The 24,968-nt window shown below is 56.6% G+C and overlaps 1 protein-coding gene across 1 annotated transcript; it reads right to left on the bottom strand.

Annotated features, from left to right (window-relative positions):
- Nucleotides 1-2,816: 2,816 nt before the first annotated feature.
- On the bottom strand, nt 2,817-23,807 carry LOC118261059 (LIM homeobox transcription factor 1-alpha-like). The gene is made up of 8 exons (XM_035571700.2): nt 23,750-23,807; nt 20,425-20,611; nt 5,543-5,775; nt 4,878-5,035; nt 4,707-4,784; nt 3,916-4,048; nt 3,339-3,497; nt 2,817-2,971 (listed from the first exon to the last, which is right to left on the bottom strand). The coding sequence occupies exons 1-8, from the start codon at nt 23,805-23,807 to the stop codon at nt 2,817-2,819; spliced, it is 1,161 nt and encodes a 386-aa protein (XP_035427593.2).
- Between the last annotated feature and the right edge of the window lie 1,161 nt (nt 23,808-24,968).

Consider the following 24,968-nt stretch of genomic DNA (forward strand, 5'->3'; position numbering starts at 1 on the left):
GGCGTCAGGACTCGCTTGGCAAGCCCGTTAGCTCCCCAGGCACGGACAGCATCAGCTGTGGCTCTGGTGCCCACCTTTCTGCTTTCCCTCTGCTCCTTTCAGGCAGAATCCAGACCTGGAGAGCACCTGCACGCTAACAGCTGGTCGTTTCTATAGGATGTAACTCTGAAGTGGCTTTTGCACTTGATCTCTCGTCACCATCAGACTCCTTTTCTCAGCAGCTCCGGGTCTAGCACAGCTCCTCACAGCAGCTCACCGTATTTATTTATTCGCCTTGGGATTCTAGCAGCTGCCTGGGACTCCTGCTGTTGAGCTGGCTGCTTGGGGAGGTGGAGAGCTGCCAGCACGAGTTCCTCAGCTGCTCCAGGATACCTCGCTCCTGGGGAAGGGAAGGGCTGGGCCATCCGAGGAGTCCAGGCCAGCCTTCACTGGGGCTGCCTGTGCATGCAGGTTGTCTGACTGTGCTGAGGCAAGCTTCAGGTTTCCACTTACGGTTTGCTTTTTATTTTCAAATGTACATGCAAAAAAACATCGGCACATCACAGCACTAGATCACAATGAAGAGAAGGGAGGGTTTCAGTGGGTGAAGCTGGCTCCAGCGTCCGGGAGAAACACCAATTTGCACAGAGTTCACCGTAACATTCTCTTAAAACTTAATCTAAGCTGAGACCGTCTTTGTGCAAAAAGAAACGTACAGCTTCAGGAGTTTTTCAGTTTCATTTCTTACGGGTGGATGACCACACAACAAAGGTGGAAGCCAACCAACTGCAGTAGCTGGGCCTAGAACTTGTCTTTGTGGGCAAACATACGTCAGAAACGTCTGTTTCTGCAAAAGGCTCCCCCTTCCCTCCTGAAAAGAAATGCCAAAGTGTCTGTAAACTATGTACACAGGCTGATGGTGAGAGCAAAGGAGAGTCCAGCTACAGAATCTGGCACTGCAAACACAACGGGACGTGTCACATTCACACAGCTTTATTAAAGGTGAAGCAATGGTGGAGTGAGCTTTATAGGGCTGCGGTTCTGTTACACAGCATCTTTATGTCCATTCTCTATAAGTAGTCTTGAGAAGGTGAAAAATTCCTGATAAGAAGCAAAATGCATCAGGACTGCATCTCCTTTCATCCCCAAAGCCAGGATTATATAGTTCCTGGGTATCTTCCTCCATAACCACAGACAACAATAATTAGCCATTTTTTTTCCTTTTTTTTTTTTTTTTTTTTTTTCTTATTTGAGAGGATACACACCTTTACAATCAGACCGGCAAGCCTGTGGAGGCATAGAAGTAAAACACCGCATACAGAAACAGCAGCCAGCCAGGTTCTCAGGTTGCATTTCTAGGCTCACAACCCTGGAGATCGAGATGTGAAAAGAAGTCGTCATTTCCTTCTGGAGTTGTCTGCCAGTTAGTCACTGTTCAAACAGACAGTTTGAAGTTCTGAAGGCCCTTGTCCCTTCAGCTGGCATGCTCTTGGGGAAACCTGACCTTTCTAGGAATACTGGCTGTCCTTCACAAGTACAAAGAACCAAATCCCGGACTTGGGTCCTGGGCAGGAGACTGAAGGATTTCCCTTTGGTAATAATTCAGGCTCCCAGTCTCTGCTCTCTCTTTCTTGCCCATTTTAGTTTTTGTGGATATTCACATCGGCACCTGTCGGCTTCTCGTAACTCTTGCCTGCCTCATGCGGGAGGGCATCGTGATGAAAGAAATGGATTCTTTCATGAGAAAAAAATGGGAGAAAATGGATTTCTGCTCGCTATCCACAGCAGAGACATGCTTTTCTCTTGGTTGAGTCCTGCTGTCACCGCTGGGCTGTCCTCAAAGCATAATCCAGATGTAGCCTGCTGGAGGTAAATGAGATAATGCAACGCGATTTCTTTCTCCCGTCACTTGTTGGAAGGAAGCGGGGTGTTAGGATGCCTGAAAGAGGAGCCAGAGTGGGAAATCCTACTATAGAGAAGGGGCTTTCTAGCAGGAATATTTTTAGAGTAAAACCGTTTCACTTTGCTATTTTAAAAAGGAAACAAACAGAAGATAGTCTTTGTTCCGCCCATAAAGGGAGTAGAAGTGCCCCTTTAGAGAAAGAAAGACAGATGTAAAGGCAATAGAAAGCTCGCTGTGGATGTGTTACACTTCTCTTGGCATCCTTGAGCATGACAGAGCATGAATACTGCTGTTTCTTGAAGCAGATACCCGAGCACAGCCGTTTCATTCCGGAGCCAGGCTGTCGTGCATTTCTGAAATGTCAACCATTAAAAAACCGTACCGTGCCAACTGATCGACAGCCACGAAGAGAATCTCCGAAGCAGCAGTGGCATCCCTTAGAGATGCCTCAGGACCTTGGCTTTTGATGTTGAAAATTAACCTTGTCCCATAGGCTGGGAAATGAAGCAAAACAGCCCGGCGGGCAGCTCAGCTGCAACCAGGACTTAAATAAACAGAGTTTGTGTGCGAAGGGCACCTGCTACTTCTGGGGGCCACCCTGGTTAGCTTGGCCAGTCTTTGTTTGAAGGACATAATGCTCAAAAGCTTAAACACTGGACAAACTGCTAAAGGTACAGCTAAACAACATCATACCATTGATCTACTCGTGGCTAGAAAAAAAAGGAGAGAGGCAATCCAAAGTCCTTCAGGCTGTGAAAGGTCCCTGCGGGTTAGTGCTCGTGTGTGTGGCGGACCCAGCTGCCTCCTCCGCTGTGCAGTGCTCAAGGAATGTCTCCGACGGTCTCAGTCTGGTTTCTCCTCCCTCACCCCCACTTCTGAATTTGGAGCAGCATCCACCCGAGATCCTCGCGAAGAGCCGGGAGCTTTTCTATGGTCAGGAGGTGAAGTAGGAGCTCTGCATGGAGTAGAGTCGGTCGATGGGATTGCCCACACGGGCCTGGAGGAGGTTGGCCTCAGCTGTGGACAGCAGGCAGTCTCCCAGGTGGCTGATGCTGTCGCTGTCCATGTCGTGGAAAACTCCTTCTGAGTCTGGAAGAGGAAGGAGAGGGAAATAAGTGGGGACGTGGCACGGGCACATTCCATGGGGGGAGCTGGTGTGTGGCTGTATCACAAAGACAAACCACTGTGAGCGCGAGGGGACCCCACGCCGGGACCAGCACTGGGCACGGCTCTTCCCTCCCTCACCCAAACATCCCTCATTGGAGAGAAGACCCCAGGCTCACTCCCCAGCCTCCAGCAGACCTCAGCCCGAGGCTGTGGCCTCGCCAAACTTCCTCTGAGAAAGGCTCTGAGCTACGTCCAAGTCCCGTGGACCATTGGCAGGGTTGGATTCATGGCTTGGGCAGCTTTGGTGCAGGGACACGGCTTCGGTGCAAGCTCCCCGGCGCTCTCCTACCGTAGGGGTGCAGATGGTCTCCTGGCAGCTGGGGCGGTGTGAGCCCTTGTCTGTACAAGTCTGCGCTGTAGCCGTTCTGATCCAGGGGCAGCAGCTGCTGCTGGGGGATGCGAGGATAGGGAACCATCAGCCCGTCCAGGCCGTGAACGCTTGCACCGTCTAAAGACACAAGCAGTGGGATGGGTTGGAGAAGGGGCGCGCAGCACAGGTGCAGGAACGTTATTCACGTTGCTGCAGCGGTGTGTGGCAGTCCCAGTTGGGGTCAGCACTATACGAGGCTCAGGGCATCCACGCAACATGGATGCAAGGTTATAAACATCCATGCAATGTTGTAAAAAGGATCCTCTTCCCAAGAAGAGGACAGGCGTGCTGCATCGTGAGTACCCCTGAGTCCCGCCGAGCATTACCCAGCATCATTCCACCTTTGTGGTCACCGACAACTTGCACACCAACTCAGCGACAACCTGCCTGCTCTCTGCTAATCCCCGTGTGTATTCCCTCTCCGATCTGTTCGAGCCGATCCCCCCGCCCCAGCCTGCAGCCCCCAGCGCTGTTGGCGTGCCCCCCAGCTCCTCACCTTCACTGTCATCGTTGCTCTGCCTGCTGTTGCGGCCGGTCCCCCTCCCGCTCCCCAGGCGAGGGTTGCCCAGCTGGTCTTGCTCTTGCTGTTGCTGCTGCTGCTGCTGCTGCCTGCGAGCGATCTTCTTCATCTGCAAGGAGACCGAGACCCCAGATTTGAGGCTCTGAGCCGGGGGAGAGGCCGCATATGACTGCCACCTGCCTTTCGTTGCCACCGAGCATTGCCATAGTATATCTCTGCCAGGCTGCTCGGGGCGACTCCTCTGCAGTCAACATCCTCTACACCCGGCCAAGACAAGCCCTGTGAGCAGCGGGGCTGGCAGGAAAGGCTGTAGGATCTTTGCGGGAGATGCCACGCACAATTTAAAAAGCAAAGGACTTAGGTTTGCTGCAAAGGCAGGTTCTGCTTTCACCCTGTACATTCTGCAGCGCTGGAAACGTTTTCCCTGCAGCTTCTAGAGGGAAGAAGTGGGAAATCCTTCCAGTCTTCCCAGTCTCACAGTGAGGGGGAAAAAGTAGCAAGTAGCAAATGAATAATTAAAAAAAAAAAAAGGATAACATTGAAGCTCTGCAAACATCTATAGGTTTCTTACATTCCTCTCTAGGCTTTTGCTATTATTAGATCCCTGTTACACAGCGAGGTGGACCCGTGGTTTGGTCCCACATAGCTGTTCTGTTCTGACCATTTTCTCTTTTCCTAAGCTATTCTGTGTTTCCTCTGAATTGGATGAGTGTGTGATATCCCAGCCGTGTTGGGAACACAGCTGTGGGGCAGGGACCGTTGCTCACCTTGGCTCTTTGGTTCTGGAACCAGACCTGCACCACCCGCACGGTCAGGCCCGTCTCAGCTGCCAGGGTCTCCCTCACCTGTCCGCAAAACGAAGGGGCGGAGAGCTGAATCAGAAATTAATTACGCTTAAAAGGGTCCAAGCCTGCGATCGTGTAACGGCCCCGTTATACCTTCCTGCAAGGCTTTGAGGAAACCTCGAAGGAAGCCTTGAAGGCCCGCCGCTGCTGCGTGGTGAGGATAGTGCGCGGGCGCTTGGAGCGCTTGTGGTCTTTGCTCTCCTCGCCGCCCTTGCCGTGCGAGTGGCTGCCATCTTCGTCCTCGCTTTTCACTGCAATGGAAGGTCGGGAGCGGTGGCTCAGCAGAGAGTGGCCTTTCCAGGCCATCTCCCAGGGCAAGAATGCAGAGAAACGGTCAGTTTTGCTCCTCACGAGGAACAATTTGGACCAGACATGCAGAACGAAGCCAGGAGAGCTCACGGGCTGAGTTGTGGCTCACGGGGACACGGTCAATAAGCAGTGGTGCTGAGGGACCAGCCTGGCCCCGCACCTTCCATCCCATAATGTCTCAAATCAGCCCAACCAACCCTCTCCAGACACACCAAATAGATCGAGGTACACCCTGGGCTGCCCCTCTGCCCTCACCGAGGGGACAAGGCGCTACAACCTCCACCCACCTCCTCCTCCTCCTCTGGAGCCTTCCTCGGAGTTAATTAGGGACTGGCAGCGGGACGAAGAGGCTCACGGGGATGAGCTCACCCCTCCCAAATACCACCATACCCCACAAGCCCACCCTGCCTGCCCCGCTCCCCACCCTCGGCACTGCTCCAGCCCCTCACCAGACTCGGTGGGTGCGGGGCTGATAGCGCTCAGCATCTCCTTCTCCTTCTCGTAGTCGCTGCGGCACAGCAGCTGCCCCTCCTTGAGCACAAACTCGTCCCCCCGCTGCAGGCGCCGCTCGCACTCGCAGCAGTAGAAGCAGTGGACGTGGTAGACGTTCTCCAGCACCCGCATGATGAGCTCGGACGGGGCGATCGCCTTCAGGCAGCTGCTGCACTTGGTCTGGAACAGCCTGCAAGGAAGGCCCTGGGGTTAGGCACTTGCACGGGGCTGCCGGGGCAGAATCACATAACCACAGAATAGCCCAGGTTGCAAGGGACCCCAAAAGCTCACCAGGTCCAAGCTTTTGGTGGGAAAAGGGAGCCTGGATGAGATTACCCAGCACCCTGCCCAACTGCACCTTGAAATCCTCCAGTGATGGGGACTCCACCACACCCCTGGGGAGGTTCCTCCAGGGATTGCTCTTACTTTAAACCATTTCCTTCCTGCATTAAGATGAGGCCTGCCCTGGTACAGCTTGTACCCATTGCCCTGTGTCTTCTCCACGTGGCTCCTTGTGGAGAGAGAGCTGTCATCCACTTCGTATCCACCTTTAAGTACCAGAACACCGTGATGAGGTCCCCCCCGAGCCTGCTCTTCTCCAGGGTGAAAACACCCAACTCCTTCCATCCCTGAGGGGCTCAGGAAGCCAAGGAAGGAAGCGGGTGGGTGTGTGGAGCCTCGTATCCAGCAAAAAATGTCCTTCTCAGGGGCTTCCTGACCACCTGTAACCCCAGGGAGGAGTGCAAACGTGCCTGGCCCATCGGGACAGAGCTGGGTGTCCCCTCTTCCTCTCTAGGGCTGTTGGCTGCCTGGCTTCGCCAGGTTCATGGCAGGTTTCCTCTGCGGACCCCTCCGGGACAGTCCCCAGGGCTTGGCAGAGCCTGGCGCGGGGAGTCCCACCGGGAGGTGTTTGTGCCCCACTCTGTGTCCAGAGAGAGGAATAAACAACTGTGAGCGCCCCGCGCACCGAGCAGATGGTTCTGATGAAGTAATTTGGGATCTAAACAAATGTGAGCGGCGGTGGCTGCCGGCTGACAGCTTCTATTTAGCCACTTGACAAGAGAAAGTAATAAAATAGGGATTAATTAGGCTGTTGTTTAAACACACAGGATCTTCCCCACCAGCAGGGAACTCATAAACTGGGATTGAGAACAAGACTAGGTTAATCCTCCTGGCAAACTCTGTGGAGCAGGATGAAGAGGCTTACAGGGGTGGGCTCATCCCTTCCAAATACCACCATGGATTTGTGCTGTGCAGTGGCTTTCGGCTGCGGTGTCTGGGACATTCCAACTGGAATGGTGTGGGATTTCTCTCTCCTTTGTGTCAGTGCGTTTGCATGCACGTTCCTCGCCCTGCCTCTCCCTCTCCCTCTCTCCCTTTCCTCTTTGTCTTTCTCTAATTCACACTTGAAAAATAATAACTGAATTTGAGGTGAATTGTGGGGAGTAAAGAGCAGCCTTTTAGCCATAACCTCAAGTGTCTTACGGAAGGAGCAAGCTGGGAGAGTGTTTCAGGCACAAGCCCAGCCCAAATCTGGGCTGAGTCCAAACCTGTCCCTTTCCTAACACCGACATCCTTCTGTTACAGCAGAAGTGAAATAGTAAAAAGGAAAAAAAAGAAAAGAAAAAAAAAAAAAACAACACACAAAAAATCACCAACCCAACCCAACAAGAGAGCCAATCCGTGATCATGGCTTTCTGGGACCGGCCAGGAACAAGTGACATGCGACCAACCATTCGGTTATTAATGTTCCTGGACTTCAAGCCCGGCTGGAGCGTAACGATCGTGTAGCCAGAGCCCTTTCCTGCTGTGTTCTCACCCAGGGGTTCCCACCTTGATCCTGCTCGCTGGCTGTGGCACCCAGCCAGCTGCAGGTGGAGGGCTCCAAGTGGAGAAGGATCTGCCCACGTCGCTGGCAGAGGCTCCAGGGGCTGACCGCGTCCTCAGCCCCTATTTCCAACTTGAATCTGCCTTTATTCTGTGCCCAGTGGCTAGACTTTGTCATGTCTTTATTTTCTTGAGAGCCACTTATAATTTGTTATGCCAGTTGTGGGAAATCACACGGTTATTTCAAAGTTCCTGTCCCTTATCCTGCAAACAACCAGTTTAGGAGTGAGTGCTGATTTTCAGAACTGCTGTCCCCAACGAAAGCTCTGCCTTGCCTCTTTGTATGCTGCTGTGTAGCTGAATCTGCTGTGCCAGACATACCGTTCGACTTTGAGACAAGCCGGCCCCACGCTCCCACCCGGTCCCGATGAATTTTTCAGAGGTTTTCTCCTGTAGGGAGCCCAGGTTCAGCCCAAGAGCCCCAAATCCAGAGAGGGAGGCGGTAAGACCACAGGCCCACCAAACCAGAGCTTTACTTCAACATTTTGGCCTGCCTCCAAGCAAGGAAGGGGACAGTTTGGGAAGACGCTGATTGAAAACTCTGTATGGATCCACACTTGTGTTTCCTCAATCATTTGTACCCAGTTAGGTGCCCAGCACTCCTGGGGCCTTTCATATCTCCACCCTCGGTGACATTGCTGGTTGCTTGGGCAAAACACCCGGAAAATTGCCCAGAAACAGCAAATAAAGGAAAGCTTTGAACCTGGGCGCAGTGGGATGTGTGGAGCAGAGCAAGGAGATGGAGGTACAGAAGCTGGGGCTGGGAAAGGAGACCCATTCCCCTGCAAGGCAACAAACCCATTCCCCCTGCCGCTGTCGGGACCAGGCAGTTAGCAAGCCTCATGTGAAGACCTTGTCATGTGCCAGATTTCCCCAAAAACGGTTTTTTTGTGCAGCTACCAGGTGAGGGAAGTGCCGTTACTGCAGCGTAACTCAATAATGCTTTTGGCACTGCGAGGCTCGCACACTCCATCTCCCAGCTAAGCCCCGAAAACAAATCCACTCTGCTTTGTACTAATTGAAGAAAACATTCAGCAAGCAGCTCATAAACACGGTGTCAGCTCGCATTACACAAAATTAAAATTCTCAGCCCCTCCAACACCAGGAATTCCTAAAGAGGCTGGTTTTAATATTGCCTGAATCCGTTTAAGTCAAGGTAATATTGTTTAGGTTGCCATAGGAACAAAACACATCTCCGTGGCTGGCAGTGGGTTCCGAGGAGGCTGGGGAGGCTGAGCGGCGAACGCGGCTGCCCGACGTCTGGGAGCGGCTGCCTGGAGAAACCACGCCGAGGGATGGTCCAAAACCGAAGCGGGTTCCTGGCTTCGTAATGAAAAGCGCGTTGAGGAGCAGCAGCGACACGAGCAGGATGTCTGCGAGCTGACGGAGAGGGAGCAGCAGCAGGAGCCCTTCCGAGGGCTCGTAGCTCGCTGCCGCCGCATCCAGTTTTCTGGGAGAACCGTTGTGCACTGTCAGCCTCGCGGTCCGTGTGTCTCTGTTTGTCCTAAAATGCCCCTGCTGACCCCACTTTTTGGCTGGGTCTCCACACTCCCATGTCCTTAACACCCACGTTTCCTCAAGAAGCTGAGTCTGATAAGATTTCCTTACGGGAGCTGTGATAACGCTATCAATTTTTATTCCTGGGGATGTTCAGAAACCATCCAGCAAGCAGAGGCACGTGCCTGCGCACAGCATTCACACTATGCATACAGACACGTATCCCACATCCTTACCTGCTTGCCTCAGATTAATTACCTTTGCAAAAGATAGGATTGGATTTTCCCGCTGGGGAAAGGCTCACCTTGATGGAAAAAAACATCAGGAGCTGGGAGGCGGATGGGTTTATAAGCCTGAATGTCTTTGGGGATTGCAAGCTGCATGGCTGCTCACAGGTCAGCATCGTGAGAGAGACTTGGGGCTCTGGGGACAGATTTTGGCAGCCAGCTCCTGAAGCTGGTGGATGCTGGATGCAAGAAGAGCAGTGTGGGCAGAAGAGCAGCGTGCAGCGACCACGCAATGTAGGGCAAGCACATCTGTACTGCTTCATGGCTCGGAGGCAGCATGTCTGTCACCCAACAATGATGAAGATACAGCACATCTTAGGAGCTTTGCTGCTGGAGGCCAAATTCACCGGCTGCCCACGCTGTTTCTGCAGGGAGCTCTCGGGGACCAGCAGCAGGGCTGCGTGGCTGGCGCAGCTGCAGAAAACCCCAAACGCTGCCTGCAGGAGCACACGCAGCAGCACACCGATTTGCAGTCTGGAAGTCCCAGCACTGTTGCTCTATGGCTCCTTTCATGCCTGGGCACTCGAGCAATGCCCAGCACCTTTTTGAAGCTGAAATCTTGCTCAGCATCATGTATCGAGGAGTTATGTGCTATGGAAAACAGTTTGTTTCCACTATTCAATTCCCTTGCTCTGCTGACACTTTCAAACAAGTGTCCTCACTCTTTCTTTACCATTAATTTGCCTTTCTTTTAATAACATAGACCAGCAAAACAGCTGGGAGAAACCAGCACGTTGTTCATTTTCCCTTGGAAGTTCAGTAAAGTTTCTAAGCGTTGAGCCCAGGCAAGAGGCATCACAGCAAAGCATCCTCTGCGTCCACCCCTGCATATTGCCAAAGGAGCTGCAAACTGCCCTGAGGTCTTCCCACCTCTTTTCAGACATTTCATGGACTGCGTTTATCAGATTCCAGTCCTGGTAAACCACCCCAGTGCCTGGCTGTCTGTTAATCCTCGCTGAGCATCCCCGTTGCAGTTCAGGATGAGAGCCTCTGACCTGCAGCAGCAGCACAGGAGATGCTGACCCAGGCCTGGGAAGGGTAATTTGGAGCGCATACGATTGCATCGGTGGGATTAAAAGGTGTTAATGAAGCAAGGAATAAGCTGGGAGGCCTGTGCTTCATGAAACTAGCTTATTTAGTTAGGGTTTAGTCAAAATGAAGCAGTCCAGGCTTAAGCAAGGTCTGTTTACTTAACACTGAGCTGCAAAATCCATTGTAGCTGGCTGAAATATTGAAGTGGAGCTCGCAAAGCCGCAGGCCAGATTTCGGGCTGGGGCTGGGGGCTAGGGGCGTGACGGGGACGGGGACACACAGGGGAAACAAGGAGGCAATGACAGCACAATCTGCTCTTTCATTCCCTCCTGCACCAGCCATGTCCCCTGGCTCGGCCATAAAGAGTGGCACTGGGGCACGGTGGGGAAAAATTTCCTCGTGCTGAATCTCTGGCTTCTTGCAGCAACGTTTGGGTCAGAGAGAGGGAGGAAACTGGGGGACAACAAGCTGCTCTCGGCTCCCTCCAAAGCTCTTTGTGGGCTAGGTGAGTAGATTTACCCCGAGAAGGGCACTTTGTGCACAGAATTGTGCAAGGCACGCTCCAACCTGACCCTCGCCATCCATCACTGGGAACACAACTTGGAAGGATGAGGGCAACACCACGGCCATGGAGAATAGAAGGATTTGGGGATGTTGGTTATGAAAAGCAACCAAGCCTCAGCATCTCACAAGTGTGGTCTGGCTTGTCCCGACCCCGTGAGTGCACCCAGCATCCATCCAGGAGCCAAGAGGTGTTAGGAGCCCTGCTCCCGGGGCTTGGTTCTGTTCATGCCAGAGATGGAAACCGATGCGGGAAAAAGATCCGAACCAGAAGCAAAGCAAAACAAAACAAAACAAAACAAAACAAAAAGCAAAACAACACCAAAGAGGTTCCCAAAGCCGGAGAGATTCATAAATATTAAAGTGACACGAGTGAAATGCTACTGAAAGATTTAATACTGTGCTGCTGCTCTGTCCCTCAAGGGGTTAACCCCCCCACTGCGAGGATATTACTGCCAGCACGGTGGCACCGAGCCATCACCATATAATCTGATGAACTCTTTTATTAAATTTCACAGGCCTGTCTTCTTTATTAAAATCTCCCAGAATTCATAGGGCGCCTGTCATATCACTGCTGAATGCTAACAAAAAATGCGTGTTTCTTCTTTTATTATTTTTTTTCCCCCCCCTCCGAGGACCGCCGGGGAGGGTTGCGTTGCGGTGGCTCTGCCAGGTGAAGGGGAGGTGGCGGGGGAAGGCAATGGGAAAGGCGAAGGAAAACCTCCCTCCGCACCCCACGGGTGCTCCCCACGGGCACAGCTCGATGGCAAGGAAAACTGGTCCCCAAATTGAGTTCTGCCTGCAAAACCCATCTCCATGCAGGCACCCCATGGTGAGAGGAGCAGGGTAGGACCACACCTTGAAAACGGGTCCAGGAGAGAGGGACGGCAGCGGGACGGTGCCTGGAGCTGCTGCCTCCTGCCCCTAACGCCCTGCCGGGCATCCAAGCTGCCCTGTGAGCGCCCTGTGAAGCTGGGGATGCTCTGGATGATGTGTGCGGGGGATTTGGCCACTCCCGAGCTTCTGTGATCGCCCTCACCTCTGCCATGCTGCGGCAAAAAGGTTCCTTCCCGGCTTGGATCCCCTACCAGGCCATCTCTGAGCTGTGGGAAGGTGGGATGCAGCCGCTGAATCTCTGCACACCTGGGCTGCGCTGGCACTAGGCTGCAGCTTTGCTTTTGTGTCATCTGGAGCACGCTTTAATGCTTTTTTTTTAATGCAGATCGTGGGGGTCACATCTTGGGCTGACCAGGGGCAGGCAGAGGGGGCTGCCGGATGCACAGAGCTCAGGCGCAGCGTTTATTTTCCTGTAGCTCGTTTAAAGCTGCTGCTGCAGCTCGGAAGCTCTGGTGGGGCCTTGCACTTGGTGCATATTTTTATCACTTGGTGCATATTTTTATCACTTGGTGCGTATTTTTATCACTTGGTGATGTTCTGCCAGCTGTCTAAGGAACAGAGCAGAGCCCGATGCTGCTGCAGCACAGAAGAGGTGAGCCCAGCCCCCTGCCTGCATGCCCAGGAAGGGTGCTTTCCTCTCCCTTAGGCAATCAGCTCCTCTTCCAAGTGTAGAGCTTGACATTCATACTCAGCCTGGCTCCTGCTTCTCACCGAGCTCTGAAGAAGCTCCAAAAAATGGGCGCCGCACCTCTGACGGATGGTGCAAAGCCCCGCGTGGCGAGACACCCCCTCGAGGAGGCTCCTCTCCCTCTCCCGCTCCCCCCTCTCCAGCCAACGAGACACGACCCGAGAGCTCGCCCCGGCTACGCGGGCTCGACGCCGGAGTTATCAATTCCTATTGATTTTGTCCTGCCTTATTGCAGGGCGGCGGGCAGCTCCATTAGTATGCCCGGCAGGAGAAGGGCTCCTGCGCTAGTAGCTAGGGGTGATATTACCCACCCCGATAGTATCCCGGCTCAATATCCTGTTTCTCCTTTTCTCATTTCCTGTTTGCAGGTCTGAATGCGAGCGTTGTCACAGCGCGAGGGGGGCAGGCAAGGGTGGGGGGAGACAGCAGGACAGTGTGTGCCGGGGAGGGGAGGGGGGGGGCATTAACGGGGGGAGCTGGGGAGGGGAGGCAGAAGGGCTGCCGACACTTTTATTACAGATTTAATAATGACAAAAGAACATCATTAAACATTCATTAGAATTATTTAATTAAATTTTACTTTGGAGGGGGAAGAGGGGAGAAAAAAAAAAAAAGAAAAAAAAGAAGAGATTAGATATGATGTAAAAAGCAATATTGATTGAGAAAAGAACAAGCTGGGGAGATGTGATTTAAATTAAACTCCGGGCTCTCTCCCTCTCCTCTCCGTTTTAAGTGAGGAAGGGGACGTGCGGCAGCACGGGGGGAGGCTCGGCAGCCAGCAGCAGCACCAGGACGCGCGTCCCTGGCCGGGCCACCGTGGGTGACACCGAGCTTCACCGCACCGCCTCCAGCAAAACGCCTCCGGTGCCATCGAGGGTGCTCGGATGTGACCGTGCCCTGCCGGGGTTTTTGCACGTCCCACAGGCTCCCTGTGCTGCGGTTCCCTGCGCGGGTCAGGAGGAACGGAGATCCCCGCAGCAAAGGGATCAATGCCCCCTTAAAGTCCTTTAAAACAGGACTCGTTTTGGAAATGATGCAAATGCCCACCCGGCATGACCACGGCCCCAAAATATTTCAGCACCGTGTTAAGGACGGAGAATGGAGAAGGTGCGCGTCTGCTAGCAGCCACCTTAGGAAAGATTTTCGAAGGAAAATTGCCTTAATGAGTGGTCTGTGACAGAGAGCACACCAAGCCAGCGCGGTCAGCTTCCGAGCCCCTCTGTGGGGATGCCCTTAAGCAGCAGATGTGAGTTAAACATAGTGCAGCTCGTATCAGGCGTCTAAAAGAGATTTTTTTTTTAAACAGTCAAAGCCGTCCCGTAACAGGAACCCAGCCTTTAGCTCGAGAAACACCGGAGGGAGATTTCCCCCAGCCTGTGATACGGGGGCAGGAGGGAAGAGAAGGCAAGTTCAAAGTGGTGGGAAAAAAAAGTAAGAAGAGGTTAAAGTTGTGCATTGATTTTACAGGAATTGGGAAAGAGGCTCGGGACAGGGCTTCTGCAGGGCTGACCGCGGCTGCATCAGCACGATCCCGACGGCGTGGGAACAGGCAGAGGTGCGGAGCTGCTGCCGAGATAGTTAGGGTAAGCTGCAATTAGCCACATGGAAGCCTAATTGCATTAAGGGGGCGGGGGAAAGGAAGGAGGAAGCGCTCGATGGCTCTGGGTTGTAATTCGCTTTGGGCAGCCGCGAGGAAAGCAGGGGCCACGAGGAAAGAAGGAACCACGAGGAAAGAAGGGGCCACGAGGAAAGAAGGAGCCACGTTCCCAGCGCCGTGCTGGCCATGCGGGGGGCGTGGAGCTCCCCGGACCCCAAGATGACCCGTGGGCAGAAGCAGCGAGAGGGACGCAGGGCTGGAAAGCAGAACACAGGAAAATACTGCTAAAAAAATAAAACAAATCTGCTAAAACACCCGTGAGGAGTTTGTGACGGCGATGCCTGGCTCAGCATTTTAGACGAGGGGGCAGCCGGGGGAGGTGGGGACCTGCCATGAGCAGAGCCTGGGCAGGATGGGTCGGGGGGCTCCCCGCTGCCCCCATCACCTGCTTCCACGTGGACTCCTCGAGGAAGGAAAGAGAGGATGAAGAAATGGGATGAAGGATTGCAAGCGCTGCCCTTCCAGTGCTGGCCACGCTTGGAAGTGGGAGAACTGTGGAAATATGGGGACAGCAGCAGAGGGAAGGGAAGGGAAGGGAAGGGAAGGGAAGGGAAGGGAAGGGAAGGGAAGGGAAGGGAAGGGAAGGGAAGGGAAGGGAAGGGAAGGGAAGGGAAGGGAAGGGAAGGGAAGGGAAGGGAAGGGAAGGGAAGGGAAGGGAAGGGAAGGGAAGGGAAGGGAAGGGAAGGGAAGGGAAGGGGATAGAATATTTCACTTGAAGGGACCTACAAAGACCACCAAGTCCAACTGCCTGAGCACTTCAGGGCTAACCACAAGCGATCTTTCCGTAAACCACCTCCCCTTCAGCCCTTGCAATCTCACCAGCCGTGGGCTCTGCACCTTGGTGCAAACCTTTTACCTGCTCGCACATCCTCCCTAAACTGCCACCGATCCCCTTGCCACTCTCTCCACCACTTCTGGAAGCACTAATCCCGGAGAAATCACTAATCCTGGAAGCACCAAGTATCCAAAGCATTTGCAAGCACTTGATTGTTAATTTACATCTGTATTCTCTGCTGCAGGGGGCTGTTACCTTGACCTGTGGTAGTTTACTTTGATTTCCAAGTCCTTTGGGGTTCATATTTTCCTTTTCCTCACCAGGCACAAGAGAAAGCAAACGATTTTAGAGGCAGGCCTAGCTGCTATCGAACCATGGTCAGCTGGTGGGTAAGAAAGCTGTGCCCACTCATGGCGTGGAATTTGGTGACGTGGGTCTAAGGGAGGCTCAAAGCCATGGGACACAAAGCAAGGAAGGAAAATACAGGCCAAAAGAGAGAGAAATCTATCAGAGTAAATTACATTTAATTAAACTAGAAAAATAATGTGTGGCACAAGAAAAAAATAAAAATAAAAGCTCTTCCTCCCCTATGTATTCCCCCATTAGAAAAACAATCCAACAGCGATGGGGAACAGACAGCACGTGGTGGCTGGTTTCTTAATCATGCTCAAGGCGCATCTGCATATTTCTTTCATTTTGCGGTGATTATAGAGTTAGTGTTTAATTTCCTGGGCCCTGTGAACAAACCAAGGCGAGGAACAGTGAGAACTGGGGTAGGAATAGCTTTGTGTAATTAACGTCATTAATCATGATGCTCTCGGTGGGAGACGGGGCTCAGCCACCCACCCGACGAGGAGAGAGGGAAGGCTTGGGACGGGGAAAAGATCGCGGTGAGCCCATGGTTTGGCCGTGCCCTAAGCTTTGGGGACCTGCTTTGCTCCACATAAACCATGGACGTAAGGCTGCAAATTATGTGTCCAGCTCCTTCCCAGCTTCTTCCCAGCTCCTTCCCAGCTCCTTCCATCCCAGTTCCTTCCATCCCAGCCCCTTCCTTCCCAGCTCCTTCCATCCCAGCTCCTTCCCAGCTCCTTCCCATCTCCTTCCTTCCCATCTCCTTCAATCCCAGCTCCTTCCTTCCCAGCTCCTTCCTTCCCATCTTCTTCCCAGCTCCTTCCCAGCTCCTTCCATCCCAGCTCCTTCCATCCCAGCTCCTTCCCAGCTCCTTCCCATCTCCTTCCTTCCCATCTCCTTCAATCCCAGCTCCTTCCTTCCCAGCTCCTTCCTTCCCAGCTCCTTCCTTCCCAGCTTCTTCCCAGCTCCTTCCCATCTCCTTCCGTCCCAGCTCCTTCCATCCCAGCTCCTTCCACCCCAGCTCCACGCTTGCTGCAGACCCCAAGCACTGGCGCAAAGGGGACAGTGGCAACCATCTGCGACCAGCACAGGCTGCTTGGGAGCAGAAAGGGGGCTTGAAACATCAGGTGCACCTCGCACCATCCTCACTCCTTGCCCAGGGGGGCTGGAAGGAGCTGCGGGACGTTCCCTTTCCTCCTCCTTCACCTCCCGTTGTTCTTGCAGAGGCACCCGCAGGGTCCGCTCGCTGGGCAGGCGGCCCCCATTCATCACTGCCTTGTCGCAGTGCTCATTATCTCGTTTATTTGCTCACTTCTCGGAGCTCTGTCACATCTCGTTACCTGCCCCATGGGCGGCGGGGGACAGGAAGAGACACGGGGGGACCCCGGCGCTCTGCGGATGGAGAAGCTGGATGTGGCCGAGCGGGGCTGGCGTCCCTGCCCGCAGCCTTTGGGGGAAAATCAGCACCTTTGGGAGCTTCAACGCTCCGCAAAGCAGAGCTGGGCCAAGCAGGGGGCAGCCAGAAGCCCTTTCCCGAGAGCAGCGCCTGTCAGCAGCTCTTGCAATCCATCACGTTTTGTCCTTGAGTCCCCGCTCGTCAGGTTCTGGCATTTCAGGCGCATCTCAAGCATCATTTTTGAAATTCCTCGGGCCTAGGAAGTGCGCTGATAATTTCTGAGCTGGCTGTAACCAAACGTCCCAAACAAGGCAAAGTTTTTATGCTCAAAAGCCAAAAAAAAATAATAAAAAAAAAATCCCGAATCCTTCTGCTTTCAACACCAATTTCATCATTTTTAGGGCCTGACTCCCGCGCCTGGAATGTGTGCGGTTTGCAGACAGCGCCTGGGCTCATTCTGCTCTCAAAGCCCTGTCCCGGCGTCTCCTCCCCAGGGGATCCATGCTTGGGGGGAGCCCTCCCGCAGGGTTTTAAGCATGACCCAGCCCGCTCAGCAGAGCTGCCTCTGGGTCCTCTCTGCCCCCCCTCCACATGCCAGCCTGGATTTGCAGCCTGGGTCCCCCCCTCCCCGACGGAACAAGGCAGCTCGCTGCCACCTTTGCCTCCCCGTCTCCCATTTCTCACCTCCCACCCTGGCTGCTGGACTTCTCCCAACCTGCTCCATCCAGAAAATTGGCCAAAATTTGGCACCAGGTCGGTGCTGGATGCCAGTATCGGTGCTGGATGCCACCCTGCGCTATGGGACACAGCAGGACGATGCCGGGTGTCCCTGCAGTGCACCTACATCACTATTTTGGAGGTGTGCGCCCAGCCTGCTGCTCTCAGACCGTTTTTGCAAGGCTCCCTGCCTCTGGCCATCCCTACCCGCTGCTCAGGGGTGTCTGAGGCTTCAAAAGGCGAAGCGAACCGCTGCTGCTCTTGGTTCAGGATCTGACCGAGCGGGGCTGCCCGTGCCCCACTCGGGTGCTCATTGGGGGAGCTTTCAGAAAAAAACCACCACTTTTTTGGCTGTGGATATGATCTCCGAGCACAGCAATAGGTGGGGAAAAGGCTGCTTAGGGTGGGCTCGAGGTCATCTTGGGCTCTGCGTGATGCCCGGCCAGGATGCTGACAACCCAAAGGCACCCGTGGGGGGCCGACGGACGGATTGTGCCGCTGGCCCCCTCCTCATCCCTTAGCATCCAGCTGGAGAAGCCGCGGGGATTCACGCAAAGACGGGGAGCACAAGGGCACACGGAGCCCGCGTTCAATCACGTGGCGGCAGCGCGGCGATGGGGAGCCGGCAAGCCAGGTTCGAGCCGAGTTCACCCCGTATCTCCAGCGAGGACGAGCGAAATCATCTCCACATGGGCAAGAGGAGAGCGTGGAGGAGAGGGGGACGGCTGCCAGCACGCGGCCGCGGTTCAGATCCCTCCCGACAGCTCCCCGGCAGCCCCCGCGTTGCCTGTCATTCCACAAAACAAACTTCAAAGTAAACAAGGCGCCCGGGACGGGGCCGTTGCAGCCACTCTATCATCCTTCAGGAGTATTTTCCTTCCTCCCCCCCGGCCCGTCCCGAGCCGTTGCTGTTTGATAGCATTTACGCGAGCTGCCCGGAGCGGGATTTACAGGGCAGGTGCCTGAGCAAAGCGCAGGAGAGCTGGCGGGGCCCCAGGCGAGAGGGGAAGAGGAAAGCTTCCCAAAAGCCTTCAGATTGTGGTTTTATATGATAGGGACTGCAGAACAACATCCATCTTCGGGCTTAACATTTCATCTCTAGATCAACAGCCCGTTCCTTCCCCCACGTTCAGCTGCAGCTGCTGGCTTATCTCGCCATTAAAGCATTTTCCTCTTATTGCGCAGCTCGCATGAGGGGGAATAAATGCCAGATGGGTCTCCCCTCCAGGTCACCCTGCTGCAGCCACGGTCTGCACCGCGGCCCCAGGGCGACGCTGGGTCCTGCAGCCTGGGATTAATCGCTGGCCAAACCCGGGAACTTTTGGAGAGTCAAGGCCAAGAATGCGGACTCTGGGGGGAGCGGATTTCCAAACAGCAGGACTGAGAGTTTGCCTCCCTGGAAATTCCCATGCTGGGAGCGCAAAGGTGCTGAGCGGACGCCATCGGAAGCACCCGGAGGACCGACTTTCAGGACTTGCAGACCCTAAAGGCGTCTTTGCAAATCAGGCTGAGGTCCTTCAAGCGCTGCAGCGAGACGGAGCAGACCGGGTCCAGCACCGAGCAGCGGCAGCGTGGTCAAATTCAGCGCAGGGCGAGGGGAAATGGCACGGCCATGCTGTCCTGAGGACGCACAGCCTCCCTTTCTGGCCAAAAGCAGCGTGGAGGCTGGGGTTTCCACGATACCCCATGGAAATCCCATCACAAATCAGGCACCCAGCTCCTCGGAGGGATGAGGGGCTCTGCGCAGATGGGTTTTGCCAACACATTTGTGTCTGATTACACACAACCGCAGCCACCAAATCCCCTCTGGCCACCGGCTCCTCCTGGCCAAAGCAGAGACCTGGCAGAGGCCCATCCCGCTCAGACCGAAGTAGCCCTTGGTGCCCACCCTTTGTGGCTGAAGGGTGAGGGAGAAGCCTCCTCGTGCCTGCCCAGCTCTCCCAGCCACCCCAGGGAAGCGGGCAAGCCCTGGTGTTTTTATTGCCATCCCCATCACTGCCAAGCGCCTGCGTCACTGGCGGGGAGGAGGCTGCGCCCTCTGATGAAGCACGGAGGAGATAAGATCGGGCCGGTCAGAAAAGCCTTTAGAGGATGCTGCCAAACTCCAGCAACCCAGCAATGCCCTGGGGTGTCCGTGCGGCCTGCCACCGCTGCGTCTCCCCCACCTCCCTGGCCAACACCAGACACCCCAAAAATTACACCCGTGCTCGTATCTTTGAGTTTTGCAGACAAGGCTGAGCTGGGGATAAATACGGTTTGCTTGGAAACACGCGCAAGACGGATGCCCTGACTCGCTAACTGCAGAGATGCCACCCTGCCCGCGGCCCCCTTTCTCTCATTTCTGCTTACACACTCTCATGACAAAGCACGACCTCCACCATCCCACTCTAGCTTTTGCCCCTGCTGACGAAATCAATCTAAAAACCAGATTTTTTTCCAAATAATCCCACACGCAGCACTGGCTGTGTTTTATCCAACACACAAGGCAGAGCCCAGCAGTAGAGGGAAGCTGATCCTGCCACGGGTTAATGTTGGGGTGCCTGCTTCCATGCTGCACCTCCAGATTCGCACTTTAACACCTCATTTGATCCACACCATTAAAACGAAACAACAAGCAGAGAAAGGCAGAAGTTCTTCTACTCTTGGAAGCCCTGGCAAGTTGTTCCGAAGGAGAACTTGGTGGTGGCCGCCCTGCTGAAGGGCCAGGGCTGCCACCACGAGCAGAGCCGAGCAACAGCAAGAAAACCGGCACAGCCCCACGGCGCATCCTTTGGGACGGGCTCCTCTGCACCAAGGAGCGGGGTCCGGCTCCTGCCCCATCACCAGGACGCAAAGCATCCATCCGGGACCGCGTGTCTCTAAGGCTCAGCCTCCCTCCTTCCATCCCAGCAGCCGAGGAGAGCGTTCGATCCCAACGTCGTGGCGGAAAATTGAGGCAGCACGCCTCCGTGCCCCTGCTCACCTCACCTGCTGCTCACCGCCCTGCGTGCCACCAGTGGCCACGCTTCCAGGACCCCACTTTGCACCTGCTCCCTCCCCGCCTGGGATGGAGACGGTCAGCACCGAGCCCGGCCAAAAAAAAAAAATCACTTACTTCTCGTAGTCGTGCTTGCAGTAGAGCTGCCGGTTGCGGCAGTAGCAGGTGCCGGAGAGGGGCTGCAGGCAGACGGCGCATTTCACGCAGCCTTCGTGCCAGGAGCGCTCGTTGACGCGCAGGAGGAAGCGGTCGGAGATGGGGGTGTCGCAGCCGGCGCACACCTCCCGCATCTTGGGGTCGGAACCTGGGCGGCGAGGAGAAGGCGGCGTGAGAAGGAGCTGGGCTCTGCCCCGGGACGCATGTTCCGTGTCTTTTGGGAGGGGGTGACGCTTAGCCTTGCACAACTGTTTGCTTGCACGATTATCTACTGGTTTGGGTGTTGTTTTTTTTTTTGTTTTTTGTTTTTTTTAAAAAAGCACCACGTGATGTTGGTGTCAGCGGCTGAGCACGCACAGGAGGGCGAGAAGGGAGGCTCGGCATGGAGCTCAGCCTTGAAAATGAAGGCAGAAGTTGGCCCTGCGAAAGCAGCAGCAAAGCTGCTCCTGCGAAAGCAGAGGAAAGGGTTTCTGTGCGGTGACTTCCAGGGGAATTGTGCTCTTGGCGTCGCACGAGCTGGACATGGGGAACACGCACAATGGGAACCGGGGAGCCAACGTGGAGCAGATCCACGCAGGAGGTGGTGGGGCTGCAAACCTTGACCCAGGCCAGGGCACAGCCCCGGAGGTGAATTTTGCCCACTTTCACCCTACGCTCGGTGCTAAGCTGCTTAAAAGAGGAAGGGCTGCAGAGATTTGGGAATTTTTTTTTCCCCTCAGCTTTATCAACATGCAAATCTATGGCTGCTCTTCAAAGGCTTCGTCATGATAGCTTCAAGGTAGAGGAGTGAGCAATAAATGCGCTATCTGCTGCGCTGGATCTGGGCTGCAGGCTGAGCCAGGCAGAGACGCCCCCTCCGATGCGCACAGCCTGCGCGGTGCCAAGCTCCTTGGCTTTTACGAGAGCTTATCACCGTCCTCTCCCTCCCCAGCCTGGGAACACCTGCCCCAGCGGGGCTGGGGGGGGGACGGTGGCTTCACGGGGACGAAGCTGCCGAGGGGAAGCAAGGTCTCGGAAGAGCGGGGGGCTCGGAGGACTCGAGCCCTTGGCGAGCAGCAGGACCAGATGCAGGTCACTGCTCCGGGGCGAGGAGTGGAGAGGGGTTGTGCTGGTCTCTGCCCAAAGAGAGATTTGCACCAAAACCTGGCTGGGACACACGGAGGAGCCCTGACCCAGCCCCTCGGCAGCTGGCTTTCCAGCTTCGTGGGCATCGGCGAGCTGGAATTGTGTGCCCCGGGTGCGGAGGGGGCATGGAGCAGGCAGGGCTGCTGGAGGGACAAAATGCGGGTGGGCAGAAAGTGTCTGCACGCAGGAAGCTTTCTGAGTGCTCGCTCTGCCCAAGTTTAGCCGCAGCCAGAGACGGAGAAGCCACAACGTCCTGAAATCAGCTGAAACCGCAGCAAATGCGAGGGTGGCTCTGGGAAATTTGGGTAAAGGCAGGTGATCCTCTTTGCATTTTGGGCACTGCTGCCATTACACCAAGGCAGGAGGAAATGTCGGCAGGAAGTAAATTTGAGTAATTTGGGTTTGCTACACCCACAAGCACCTCTAAAAATGGGGGTGTGTTGGGCAACAGCAGCTTCTGCCACGTTTCATGGGGTCCTGCACCACTGGCATCCCATCCCAGCTGACTTCAGCTGCTTGCCCAAGCCCCTCGCGGCTCCCGGGCTCAGCGCAGCTTCTTAATCGAGTGCTGGGGCTTGGAAATGGGACAGCAGCTCCCGTGGGAGGGGAACAGATCCTGAAAGCTTATGCTTCTTGCAGCCACCCTGAAAGGCTGGGGCCAGAGCCGGTGTCGGGGCTCTTGGTGCTGCAGCAAGCCCAAAACTCACTCCTCAAGGGCAGAGGCACGGATCTGTCCTCGCTGCAGCCCCTGCAAGCAGCTCGGGGGTGGAAATGGGGATTTGAGCTCAGGAAGGTGACAAATGAAGGTGTGCCGTGCCGGAGCAGCAGCACGCCGGCACCGGGGCCACGAGGAGGGCTGTGATGGTTGCAGCACCGGCACGGTGGGACTGTGGGTGCTCATCCCACCTCCGTCCAGCTCCCCCTTTTTCCTCCACTAGCAACTCCTGCAGTCAAACATTTTCACCCTTCTTGCATCCCAAGGGACCAAACCTCCAGTGGGTTACGGTGTGTGGCCGACAACCCCGAACTCCTCTTTAATTTGGGGGGAAAAAGCAGGGAATCGTTTCACGCCGAATTAGCCCAGGGTGGATATTTAAACAGCTGGGGACCGTTTCATAGCAAAAGGAGGATCGCTGTGAAAGGGAGAGGCAGAAAACTTGGGAGCGGAGGGGGTGGGCAAGGAGGCTGCTGGGGATTGAGGCTGGGGGGAGGAAGGGTCGGGATGCAGGGGCAGGGACAGCAGCGCAGCTCTGCCAGGCTGTGATTCCCACCAGAGCCTCGCTCGGTGCAAGGACACGAACGCGAACGATGCCCTTAGCACAACGTGAGCGGTGTCGAGCTCGGGGGGCAGAGGGGATGTGAAAAGTCCCGGGAGAACGCCGGCTGCTCCCATTCCCCAGCGGGAACCGAAAGCGGAGGAGATTCTGCCCTTTGCTGCCCCAAAGACTTCAGCCTTTTACAAGCGGCCGTAGAAATGCAACAGTTTGGCCCAGCCGCTGTGCTAACGAAGAGCAATTTCCACCCACCCTGCCGCAGCTCTGCGAGAAGGGGCGAAGGCATCGGCGTGCCCAGGGGGACAGCTCTCGGGTGCCTCGGTCTAAATTGTGCCCCCCCGCCCCCCCAGCCAGGCCCTGCTGGGGTGGCCGGATCCGGCCTCGCTCCGTTGGGGAGCGGCAAACCCCATGCAGGGTGTGGGTGCGCAGCTGGGTTGTGCGTAAAAATCAGCGAGGAAATGGGGGGGGAGCGGGGCTCGGAGGAGGCGAAGGGGCTTTTTTTTGGGGTCGGGGCAGGCAAGGAAGGGTCGGATGCTGGGGCTGTCCCCGTCCATCCCGTGCTCGGTGCCTCGCTGGAGTCACCGAGCACCGTAAGGACAGCACCGGCCCCCCGGAGCTGTTTTGGGGTCGCAGGGGAAGGGGGACGAGGGGGACATTTCGCAGCTTTACCGGGGCTTGGGCTGCCTCCAAAGCATCAAACCGCAAAACCGGGCTGAGCCCGGGGCCGCTCCCGTTCCCGGAGCACCGGGACCGGAGCCGGTAGGGACGGAGGAGCGGGGACAGCGGGAGGGGGGGGGGGACAGGACGGGACGGGACGGGACGGGACGGGACGGGACGGGAGGGTTGGGGCCGGGCTCTGCTCGTTCCCCGCCGCCCCCGGCACTCACCGAAGCCCAGAACCGGCGTCGCCTGCTGCAGGCAGGACGGAGCCTCCTCCGTCTTCATCCCGGCGGCTGCGGGCGGAGAGCAGCGTTAGGACCGGCCGGGGGGGACCGAGCCCAAAGCCCCCCCCCAGCCCCGGGGGGGTCCCGTCGGCCCCCGGCGTTCTCCGCGTCCCGGTAAACGAACGGCAACGAAATCCCGGCGGCGGCGGCGCGCACCCGCCCCGGTCCTCCCGGTCCCGTTGGGGCAAGCCCCGACCTTGCCCCCGGGGTCCCCGGGAGCCTCCCCGTCCGCTCCGGGTCCCGGGGATGCCGCGGCGGGGGTCGTTCCCCCGATCCCCAGCTCCGCGTCCAGGAGACCCGACGGGACCTCCCCACACCCGCGGGCCGGCTCCCGGTGCCCGGCTCCCGGTGCCCGGTTCCCGGTGTCCGGTGCCCGGTTCCCGATGCCCGGTGCTGGGTTCTCCGCGCCCGGACGGGGCGCACCGGGAGCGCGTCCCCGGGGTTGCCGTCAACCGGGTACCGGCTCTCCGCGACCCGCCCCCCCCCCCCCCCCCCCCCCGTGCTCGGCACCTACCGGGGCACCGGCGGCACCGGCACCGGTACCGGCACCGGCGCTTTTCGGGGAGCGGAGCGGGGCGCGAGTGTGCGCGGGGCAGAGCGCGCAGCCCCCGCTCGTGTCCGCGCCCGTGCCCGTGAGCGCCGCCGCCCCCCGCCTCCCCCGGGAGCGCGCCTGAGCCGGGAGCGCGTCGGGGGCCCCATCCCGCCGGGCCCACCGAGCTGGAGCCCGCTGCTCGCGGAGCCCCGTCGGCGACTGTCGCGATAGAGGCGGCGCTCCCCGCTGGCGCCGAGGTCGGGGTTCCGTGGGAATAGGGCAGTCGTGGGGCTCCGCGCAGCCCGGCGCGTTAATCCGCCGCTTTACCGCTCCCCGAAGGGCTGCCGGTTCTGTCGCGACAGCCGTGTCGCCGACAGGGAAGGCGGCGGCGCGTCCTCCCGCCGTCGGGGCGGTCGCGGTGCCCGGGCTCGGCCCGCTTCGATGGCCCCGGCCCTCCCCCGGCTTCCAAACGAATCCGCCGCCGGCACCGTCCCGGCAGCGCGGAGAAGGGGGGGACGGTGGGGACCCCCCCGGGGGCTGCCCGGCCCGGCCGCCCCCTGAACCCCGGGGGCTCCCCCGGGGCGACAAGGAGGCAGGGGACCCCCGGGATGGGGCGCGGCGGGGGAGTGC

This window comes from Cygnus atratus, chromosome 30 (genome assembly GCF_013377495.2).
Source record: "Cygnus atratus isolate AKBS03 ecotype Queensland, Australia chromosome 30, CAtr_DNAZoo_HiC_assembly, whole genome shotgun sequence".
NCBI lineage: Eukaryota > Metazoa > Chordata > Aves > Anseriformes > Anatidae > Cygnus > Cygnus atratus.